At 52.4% G+C, this 10,932-nt stretch overlaps 1 protein-coding gene across 1 annotated transcript in view; it reads right to left on the bottom strand.

The window, feature by feature from the left end:
• Positions 1-4,231: 4,231 nt before the first annotated feature.
• FGD2 (FYVE, RhoGEF and PH domain containing 2) overlaps positions 4,232-10,932 on the bottom strand; it is a 43,936-nt gene continuing 37,235 nt past the window's right edge. Inside the window, exons 14-17 of the mRNA XM_055080036.1 lie at positions 9,543-9,674; positions 6,510-6,752; positions 5,174-5,320; positions 4,232-4,891 (exon numbers count right to left, since the gene is read on the bottom strand). Of these exons, the coding sequence (XP_054936011.1) occupies positions 4,613-4,891; positions 5,174-5,320; positions 6,510-6,752; positions 9,543-9,674 (801 nt within the window). The 3' untranslated portion in view covers positions 4,232-4,612. The remainder of the gene's footprint in view (positions 4,892-5,173; positions 5,321-6,509; positions 6,753-9,542; positions 9,675-10,932) is intronic.

Raw genomic sequence — 10,932 nt, 5'->3', positions numbered from 1 at the left:
GCCACTTTCCCCATTCCCCACTCAGACTAACCATTGCTAGGGAACCCCTGGGGACCTGAGCCAGGGCTCCCAAACTCAAGAAATGGTCCTGCCCTTTCTGAAGGGACTGTTCATCAGAACCACTGGTGAACTTTAAAATGCTGATGCCACAGCCCAGCCAAATAAGGGGGTTCTGATTTAATGGCCTTGGGGTGCAGCCTGAGCATTGGGAGTCTTTCAAAAGCTTCCTAGGTGATTTAAATGACCTAGACACTGAGCTCCCTAAGGGCAGGGACCATGATTTACTCCACTTTGTATTCCCAGATACTCCATAAATATGTGCATTGCAGTGCATAGAGGCAGACAGTACAGAGTGAAACGGTGAACGCCTGTAATAATCTCGTGTGGCCACCACTGCTCTGAGTGCTGGACCCCCCTCCCCCGCAGCCCCCAGGGAGGTAGGACCATGGTTAACCCCCTTTGCCAGGTGAGGAAACCCCGGCCCAGAGTAATGAAATCTCACCCAAGACAATATAGCCAGTAAGTGGCAGAGCTGTGTGGAGGCCTGGACCCACTAACCACTGGGGATACTGCCCCACAGTGCTGGCTACGGGCGGACTTTGGAATAAGACGAGCCAGCGTTTGAGTCTGGGTTCATTACTTACAGCCTGGTTGACCATGGACAAGTTATTTAGCCTTGACTGGTTTTACCTTCCTCATCTGTATGTAAAACGTGGACAGTCGAACCGATGCCAAAAGGCTGTTACTGAATGAATGAGATGACGTGTGCCGAGTGCTGACTGCATGGTAAATACTCAGTAATTCTAGCAATAATGAATGTGGGAAGAAATGAGTGAATGAATGAGTGAATGCCATTCTCAGAGCCCCAGGACCAGGAGGGAAGGCAGGGAGAGGCAAGGTCTTCCACTGACTCGGGGTCCATGAGGCCCTCCAGAGATGCCCCCACACCCTGGCATCTGCCAGCCTTCCCTCCCCCCACCCCCAGCTCCCCTTCCAGGGTCAGGGCACGTGGGCACCAGAGCCACCAGCCTGCTAGGGGAGCCTCCAGCCTTTTAGATGTAAGGAGCTTCAGGAGTGAAAATTTGAACCCCTTAGAGTCTTCCCTTCCTGATGTAGACCATGAGCCTGGGACAAATAGGGTCATTGTGTGAGCAAAGCCAGGGTGAGATGCAGCCAGGGAAGGTCAGGGACTCCCCCAGGTCACACAGGCCTCTTTGAGCTCCCAGGAGAGGAGCCTTGAGGATAGCACCCTCTTGGTGTCCATGGCTTTCTGATGGGACCCTGAGTTCTGCCAGGTCCAGGCTCTGCTCTACCCTCTGGTCACTGCACGTTTCCACATCGTCACACTCATTCGTGGAATAAGCACTCCACTCCGGCCGGCGCTTCCAGGTTGCGTTTCCCAGCAGCCGCTGGGGTACCTAGCCTCTCAGCTCTGGCACTGATGCCTAGTGATCCCACGTGATGGCAGCTCAGTATCCCGGGAAGGAGGGCAGGGCGGGTGAGTTTTCCTTTGGTCCTTCTTTTATTGTTCCCTTAACACAGGAAAGGCACTTTTGTTCTTGTGATTACAGAATAATACCTCATATTGAAAAAAAATTCAAATACCACAAGCATGTAAAGAAGAAAGCAAAACAACCACTTGTAAAATGCGTTGTGTACCCCTTTAGTCGGTGCAGATGTAGAATATCTTCATCCACAGCCCAGTGGGTTGGAATGCTACCTCTTCTACCCCATGTTATGCGACCACAAGCAAGTTTTACTCAATCATCGTTGCTTCGGTTTCCTCATCTGTAAAATGAGGATTTGGTATAGTGTCTACTTCTAATGTTATTATGAATTAAGTGCAATAATCTCCACCAAGGCCTTAATTCAGTGCTTGGCACACAGTGAGTGTTTTAAAATGTTAGCTCCTTCTGTAGTTATCGCCCACTTAACACCTCACAGGCATCTTCCTAGGTGAGTTCATTAAGATTGAAGCCTTCTCATTGAAGGGCTGCACGGTTCTCCACTGTGTGTACACAGCAGTTTGCCACAAGTTCCCTCTCCATGGGCATAAGTTTATTTGCTGAGTCTCCTTTGGATGGATATTTACGTAGTTTCCAGTTTGGGGGACTATTGTAAATAACGTGCGTGAGTCTTGTCACACTGATTTGTCTCCTTGGGGTAAATTCTCAGAACTGTAACTGCAGGTCAAAGGGTTAGAATGTTGGGGTGTGTGTGTAGTTAGAATGTCAGGGTGCTAACGCCTAGAATTTGGACATGTGCACAGTTCAAATGTTGGGGTGCACGGGGCTCGGTCCTTGGACCCCTTCCTTCTGTTTCACACACACGCTTTAAACCCCGTCTCTGGATGACAGCTCTCATGTTTACAGCCCCAGCCTAGACCTGGTGCCTGAGCTCAGATACCTGACTACTGGCCGAGGCCGTGAGTGGGCACCTCAGCTATAACTCGCCCACGTGAGAACTCCTGGTGTGTCGCTATCCCTCAAGCTGCCCCTTCCATGGTCTCCTCATCTCAGTTAGTGGCAGCTGCACCCCACCACCTTGTTCTCAGGTCAGAGGCCTTAGAGTCACCTTTGGCTCTCCCTCTTTCTCTCCCACCATATTCATTGTATAGGGGAGTCTCCTCCACTCTATCTTCAAAATATACCCAGAATCCTAGCCCTTCTCACCACCTTTACTGCTCCAACCCTAATATAAGCCTCCTCCTCTCTCACTTGATGGTAGTGGCAGCCTCTCAACTGCTTCTACCTTCATTCCTTTCAGTCCATTTCAACAAGCGGCAGGAGGGAGTCTGTTAAAACAAATCAGATTCCCCCCAAGACTCCCCATCTCATTCAGCCCTGCATCCACTGACCCCCACCCTTAGTTTAGTGATGATCTGATATCTTCTCCACTGATCTCCTTCCTGCCCACTCCACGTCAGCCACACTGACTTCCTCACTGTTCTTTGCATGTACCAGGCAGGCTCCCACCTCAGGACCTTTGCACTTGCTGTTCCCTCCACCTGGAATGCTCTCCCCCCAGATATCTGTGTGTTTCCCTCCCTTTCTTCTTTCCTTGAGGTTGTTTTTCAAACGTGTGTTTTTCACACACACATCCTATTCCCCCTCTGCTCCCTTTCTTGCTTTTTTTTCTTCCACTAGAGTGATGAACCATCCTGGTTTGCCTGGAACTGAGGGGTTTCTTGAGACTTAAGACTTTTACTTTTAAAACTAGGAAAGTCTGGACGGTTTGTCACTCTATTTGAGCACTCATCACATCTGATATATTCTACCTTTTATGCATTTATTTTGTTGAATAAGAATATAAACTCCATGAAGACAGAAATGTTGTCTGTCTCCTTCACTGTTGTACCCCCAGTATAGGGACTGCATTTGGCTCAAAGAAGATGCTCAACAAATATTTGTTGAATGAAGGAATGAACTTATGGCCAGGTCAGCCTGGTCCCCAGAGAGATCATGCCAATTAGGTTTTATTGGGCTTTAAAAAATACCCTACAGAAGGGAGGTGGCCTCAGGCTGGGGGGTGGGGGTAGGCAAACTGCTGGGCCTAGAAGGGGACAAAGATCTATGACTGGTCTGTCTCACCTTCTTCAGGGGAATTGCCCAGCAGCAGCTGGGCCTGATGGAAGTGGCTTCGAGTGTCAGGGCCCCGGCTGGGGTCCCTGGATGTGGCCTGCTGGTCATTGCCACCCCCTGGTGGTCTCTTATGAAAAAGCAGCCTCACCCACCAGCCAGAGGGCCAGAGATGCTCCTGCCCTCTCCTCCTGCTCCTACCTTTCCCCTCCTGTCTTTCCCCAATTTCTTCCCTCTTTCCTCTCCTTTTCTGCTCAGCCAATTGCTCTGCTACCTGATGGACAGAGCCTTCACCTTAGTGCACTAGGTTAAAACCTGGCTCTGGCAATGACCAGCTGTGTGACCTTGAGCCAATAACTAAAGCTCTCTAAGACTCAGTGCCCTCATCTGGAAAATGGGGATTATAAATCCTGAAGGTAAAATGAGATAATCCATGTAAAACACTTAGAACAGTGCCTGCCTTAGTAGATGTTTGATATTTGTTATTGTTATTAACCTCATGCCTAGCACTTGGTAGTTTGCTTGCTTTGTTCTTCATCCAGATAACCTAGGCTGCATATCAGACCCACAGGGGTATTCCTAAAACATACCCATGCCTCCCCATCCCAGACCAGTCAAATCAGAAATCTTTGGTGATGGATCCAGGCATTGTATTTTTTGAATTTTTAGTTTATTTTTATATTTATTTGCTGGTATTTTTTAAAGCTTCCTAGGTGATACATATGTGCAGCCAGCCATGTGAACCACATTGGTGACCAACAGTCCTGGGTTACCTGGGACTTTCCTAGTTTTAGCACTGAAAGTCCCATGTTCCAGGAAACCCCGAGGCCCTGGGCAAACTGGGATGCTTCGTCATCCCCTCCCAAAAGGAATGAACCCATGTTTTCTGAATCTCAAATCAGGACACATGGTCTGAACACAGACGACTGGAAATCGATTCTTCGAAAGCTCAGCTTGGGGTGGTGGGTCAGCTGAAGTGTCAGCCCGTGCGTGGCAGGAGCAGGGCTCTGAGGGGGAGAGGGCCCGGCTGTGGCTCAGTCAGACAGGTCCCTGTCGTTGGGCCCCCCGGGGCTCCAGCCGCTGGCCGCCCGCTCCATGGCCTTCACCCAGCGGTCCTTCAGCTCCTCGGTTTCGGCCTTGAAGGTGTAGAGCTGGCCTGACTGTTGCAGCTGGAAGACCCGGGGGTCCGCCTGGGGCCCAGCGGTCACCTGGTAGCCCAGCAGGGGGATGGAGGTGTGGGCCCGCATGTCCTGGGAGGGGAGGGCAGAGCTGTGGGCCGCTGTCCTCCCATTCGGCGCCACTGCCTCAGACGGCTGTTTGCAAGGTACCAGGCACACGCCTGCCTCTTGCCCCCCATAAACGCATGAAGTGGGGTGGGGTGGCAGGAGGGCATTGAGGAAGAGGACTGGTCACCCCGAGGGCAAAGCAGTCGCGACCTGGAGTCTGGGCCCAGCTCTGAAAGCCACTAACCCTGTGCCTAGAGGGAACCAGGTCCTCATTGAGCCTCATCTGACTTATGGGGCCAACAGTACTCACCCCCACTGCCACCCCTGACACACACACATACTGTGAGGAGGGGCGGGGCGGGGCATTACCTGAGGAGCAGCGTAGACATAGAGCACGAGGGGGTCATCCCGGGGGATCACGCACCAGCCCCGGGACCCGCTCTTGCCCCACTTGTCCCCGAGGAGCTGTAGGAAGCTGCACATTAGGCTCTGCTCGGACCCCGCTGCAGCTCCTTTCTGAAACCAGAGAGAGGGACTGTCAGGGAACAGAGCACCCACTACCTGAGAGATGTCGGTCATTAGAAATCACTCTTTCGAAACCTTTCGGTAACCCTGCAAGGAGGTGTTATTTGTCCCTGAGGCTCAGAGAAGTCCGTCCCATCAGGGACTTGCAGTCACAGAGCTGGCCAGTGGCAGAGCTGCAGTCAAACCTCAGCCAGCCTGACCTCTGAGCAGGTGCTGGGAGGGCTTATCCCGAGAGCTGCCCCAGGGAACAGAACTGGAGCCTGAAAAGGGGCAGACCATTCCCTCTCTCCAGGAGCAAAAGCTGTGTGGTATGGCTGAGTGATTGGGGAGGGCATGGGCAGGGCCGGGGCCTGAAAGAACGAGGGAGGATTGGAAAGTCGGCAGATATCAGTGGAAAGGAACCAACTTGAGCCTGGGAGCTGAGTTCAGCTGCAATAGGCTGGTGTCTTCTCCCACCTCCCAAGGGCAGTGGGATGTCAACCTGGCTTTAATGAGGGAGTGGCAGAGGGGCAGGGGCAACCAGTGTCTGGGCTGTGGGTGCTAGTGCCCCAGAGGTGCTGCCCAGCAGTGGGAGCAGCCGGGGAGTGCCTGGGGGGTGGGGGGTGGCTCAGCCCCAAGGACAGCAGGGAACATCTGTGGTAGAGATCAGAGAGCTGGTTCCTAACTCGCTGCGTGACCTTGGATGAGGCACTTCTCTGGGCCTGGGTCTCCAACCAGCTGGTCCCTGAAGTCCCTTCCAATTACAATGGAGTCTCCAGGCTGCCTCTTCCCTGCATTGGGACCCTGACCTGCAGCCTCAGTATCCCCATCTGTAAAATGGAATCAGCTGCACCAGCTCTTTTCACCTCCTGGGACTGCTAGGGCAGGGCATGGGGATGTGAACAGGAGTGGTCCAGAGGGGCCGTGCGATTATCGGATGAAGAAGCAGAGGAAAGGTGGAGAGCCTGGGCCACAGCCTGGAGCCAAAAGTTGCTTCCTTTTGGTGACATGCTCAGCTCTGTTTTATTTGGCCAGGGCCGGGCCGGGGTCGGGGGGTGTTCCGTGGGGGGCGCTGTCTGTGGGCAGAGAGAGAAGGACGGGGAGTGTGACCACGGCAGGCTTGTTCCTCAGCACCGAGGACAGTGCCAGCACTTGGTGAGGCCATGCACACATTTGCCTAGTAGAGAAAACCGGCCCTCACCTCCAGGATGCCACGCCTCTTGTCCTCCTTGTCCTCGGGGAGCACGTTTCCGGTGAGGAACGTGTAGCAGTCTAAGCAGACTCGGTTGGGCCTGTTGTCATCGTATTTGAGCTCAGCCCGGTAGTCGGAGCACCTGGCACACACCACCTGGGGGAGGACAGGCAGGAGGGGCTTGCGGGCTGAGGTGAGGCATGGAGGTCCCCGTTCGTGCCTTGGCCCAGGAGGTGGGGATGTGAGAGCAACCCGAGACCGGAGGAAGAAAAAGAAAGCTTCAGGAGAGGAATGGAGGCAGAGCCGGGCATCCCCTGCCCTGGCAGAGGCCCAGCCGCCTGGAGGCTGCAGTGCAGGGGGAGAGGGCCCGCAGCTGGGGGCTTGAGGCCTGGCCCCCACTGCAGGAGCTCAACCTCTCTCCCTTCACGTTCCGCGTTGTGAGGGCAACTACTGATCCCGGGGGCTTGACCTGAGCACACTCCTTGCATCTGATCACTTCTCCGAGTGCTCTCTCTCTCCTCTGCCATCTCACATGACTCCCAGAAACCCCACCAGGTGACCAGCCCTGGGACTTTTACTCTCACCTGTAACGAGGGGACAGTGACTTGACGAAGGCCACAGAGCTATGTGGCAGCAACTGGCCCTCCTCAAACAGAAGGTGTCTTTACAGTTCTACAGTTTAGCATTAAGAGTCATGCAGATTTTGCAGTCCACCCAATCCTAGAGTCAAACGTGTTCTGATACAAAAATGATGGGCTGGCTGTTTTTGCCAGGAAGACCCGCCATGTGGAGTCTGTGGAGTGGCGCCCGTCCCCCAGTCCACCACAGAGACGTCCCCAAGAAGGCCATCACAGATCAGGCTGGGGAGATCGGGTGAAAGAGGCATGAGAAAACCTGGGGAGAAACACAGGCACTGCAGGATGTGACTTCCAGGAAGACTGGAGTGTCACAGTGAGTCCAGGATGTGGGATTGGAAATGGGGGCAAGAGATAGAGACTTGGACGAAGGGTTATTCATCAGGGAGCCAGTCTGTGTGCCCAGCACAGCACGTGGCCTGGGAGGGAGCCACAGGGGAAGGCCTGGGCTTGCCCCACCGTCACCAGGATTCCCGTCTGGCAGGCGGGGAGGCAGAAACTGGGCACCCAACCACAGACAGTATGACTCAGAGTACAAAGGTTCGCATGCGCAGGAGAAACCCCAGAATCGGGTGCCTCACACAGCCCCACACAGCCCCACACACAAGCCTTCAGCTACCTTGAGAATATTTTATTTTGTTTTTTATTGAGATTTAAATTTTTAAAATACAATTAGCACGTATTTATTTTCTCCTCTCTCCTCTACCAACTTTTTATTTTGAAAAATTTCAAACCTGAAGACAAGTTGAAAGAATAATACAGTGATACCCCCACCACCAAATTCACGAATTGTGAACATTTTTGCCACTTTTGATTTCTCCCTCTCTCCCTTTCTCTCTCTCTCTCTCTCTCTTTCTCTCTCTCTCTGTATACATATATACACACACACACATACATATATATATTTTTTCTGAACCATTTGAGTTTAAATTACAGTCATCATGTCACATCACCCTTAAATATGTAGCTGGTGTCTCCTAAGAACAAGGGCATTCTCCTCCCTATCCACGATGTCATGATCACATACAGGAAATTTAACACTGATACAATATTGTTACCTATATATGCTTCATAATCAAATTTCCCCCAATGGTCCCAGTAATGACTTCTGTTTCTGGTTCTGTTTTTCCCATCCAGGATTTGATCAAGGATCACACATTTCATTTAGTTCTCAGAATATTTTATTTCTTTTTTGTACCTGGACGGCAGGTACATGGGTGTTGTTATATTGTTCTTTGTGCCTCTTTGTATTTCTTAACTATTTAAAATAATTTTTTAGAAACTACTTACAAAGTTACAAGTGTGAGTAGACTCAACTCTTATTTACTGATGTGACTCACCGAAAATGGAAGCTAATCCCCAGATCCTTTCTATTTGGCTCTGGTATGAAACTCACTTACACCTGAACATAGGTGTGTCCCAGTCCTAGAAATTTACTTTGTGTCCTGATTGCAGTTTAACACATTTGGGGACGCCTCGCTGACTGGCCCCAACCTGCCCAGCTGGTCTCCTCCTGTCCCCCGAGGTCATTAAAGACAGAGGTCATTAAAGGGCTTCTCTGTTTTCAGAGTAAATGGAGAGGGTTGTAATGTCAACAGAGAACAGCTCAAGTACAGCAAGTGCTTAAAAGGCAAAGCAAGATCTGCCTCCGATAACTGGGCCTGAGCTGACAAGAGGCAGGAGTGGTTTGGGTTTGTGGCTTCCTCAATCAGCTGCTGGCTGTTCCTCTGAGTGAGGCTGCCCAAGTGATTGAGGAGGGGGAAGGAAAGGAGGACAAGGAGAGGGAAGGAGAGGGAAGGGGGTGAACCTTCCTTTGTTGAGTCCTCACTACCACCCTGGAGGTAGGTGTTACTAATCCCCATTGTACAGGTGAGGAAGCTGAGGCTTGAACCTGGCAGGCAGAGTTAGCAGCAGAACCGAGCAGGTGCTGGAGTGCTGGGGGTTTGCCAAGAAGAGGAGGGGACAGTTAGCTGAGGTCGGTCAAGAAAAGAGGACGGTGAGGGGTGGGTAACAGGCGTGGGGCTGATGAGGTGGTGGATGAAAGGCCCGACAGGGGCTGAAGGATTTGGGTGCCCCTACCCTGGAACTGGAGACCATTTCCTGGTGCTGGGCCCTGGGGGTCTTGGGAAATGGTGGTGAGGAAGCAGATGAATGAATAGGGTCAGCTTTGGGGAGTGTCTTGAGCAGGTCGCTTAACCTGTTTGAGCCTCGCGTCCTACCTGCAGAACGGGGCGAACAGCCGACCTGCTTCACACGTGAGCACCATGAGGTCCAAACAAGGTAACTCACACACCTGGCACAGTTAGCGCCCAGTGCTTCTGGCTGTACTGGTTGAAGCGGGCAGGGTTAGCAGGGATGGGAGGGCAGGGCCTGAGCTGGGAAGGCTGAGGCCAAGGTGGGTACTCACGTAGCCGCAGGCCCGGCAGTGGTGGCGGCGGCGCATCAGGGTGTTGAAGGGCTCCTGGCAGCGCATACACATGGTCACCATCTTGTCACGGACCCACTGCGGCGCCCGGAGGCCCAGCTCCTCGGACTGCAGCTGTGGGGTGGCAGGGTGGGCACTTCAGGACCCCCTGTACCCACCTGCTTGTGGCAGAGATTATGTGTGCTATGCTTCCCAGTGGCTTCCACATGAAGCGGACTGGACGAATAAAGACCACGTAAAGGGGAGGTCAGTTACTATGAGTCCTATTTTACAGGTGAGGAAACTGAGCCCCAGAGAGGTCAAGGGACTCAGCAAAGACACCCAGCAGGCCAGAGTTCAGAGCTCAGATCTGAAATCAAGTCACAGACGCTCTCCATAACTACCACCCCACCTGCCTTCCACCTTCCCTTGGTCTCACATTTTTCAAGCACTTTCAAAACCCAAACCTGGACATGCACTCACTCCCTCTTGTGAGAACAATGGAATCACGACTAACTGCTGAACAATAATCGACAGGAAGACAATGGAACTCACCAAAAAAGATACCCCACATCCAAAGACAAAGGAGAAGCTGCAATGAGATGGTAGGAGGGGCACAATCACAATAAAATCAAATCCCATAACCACTGGGTGGGTGACTCACAGACTGGAGAACACTTATACGACAGAAGCCCACCCACTAGAGTGAAGGTTCTGAACCCCACGTCAGGCTTCCCAACCAGGGGGTCTGGCAACAGGAAGAGAAATTCCTAGAGAATCAGACTTTGAAGCCTAGTGGGATTTGATTGCAGGACTTCGACAGGACTGGGGGAAACAGAGACTCCACTCTTGGAGGGCACACACAAAGTAGTGTGTGCATCGGGACCAAGGGGAAGGAGCAGTGACCCCATAGGAGACTGAACCAGACCTACCTGCTAGGGTTGGAGGGTCTCCTGCAGAGGCAGGGGGTGGCTGTAGCTCACCGTGAGGACAAGGACACTGGCAGCAGAAGTTCTGGGAAGCACTCCTTGGTGTGAGCCCTCCCAGAGTCTGCCATTAGCCCCACCAAAGAGCTGGGTAGGCGCCAGTGTTGGGTTGCCTCAGGCCAGACAACCAACAGGGAGGGAACCCAGCCCCACCGATCAGTAGACAAGTGAATTAAAGTTTTACTGAGCTCTGCCCACCAGAGCAATACCTAGCTCTACCCTCCACCAGTTCCTTCCATCAGGAAGCTTGCACAAGCCTCTTAGATGGCTTCATCCACCAGAGGGCAGACAGCAGAAGCAAGAACTACAATTCTGCAGCCTATGGAAGGAAAACCGCATTCACAGAAAGAGAGACAAAATGAAAAGGCAGAGGACTTTGTACCAGATGAAGGAACAAGATAAAACCC

This window comes from Physeter macrocephalus, chromosome 18, assembly GCF_002837175.3.
Source record: "Physeter macrocephalus isolate SW-GA chromosome 18, ASM283717v5, whole genome shotgun sequence".
In the NCBI taxonomy this organism is placed as follows: domain Eukaryota; kingdom Metazoa; phylum Chordata; class Mammalia; order Artiodactyla; family Physeteridae; genus Physeter; species Physeter macrocephalus.
Note: the sequence above shows the minus strand (reverse complement) of the source record. Positions and strands in the feature narration are given on the sequence as shown.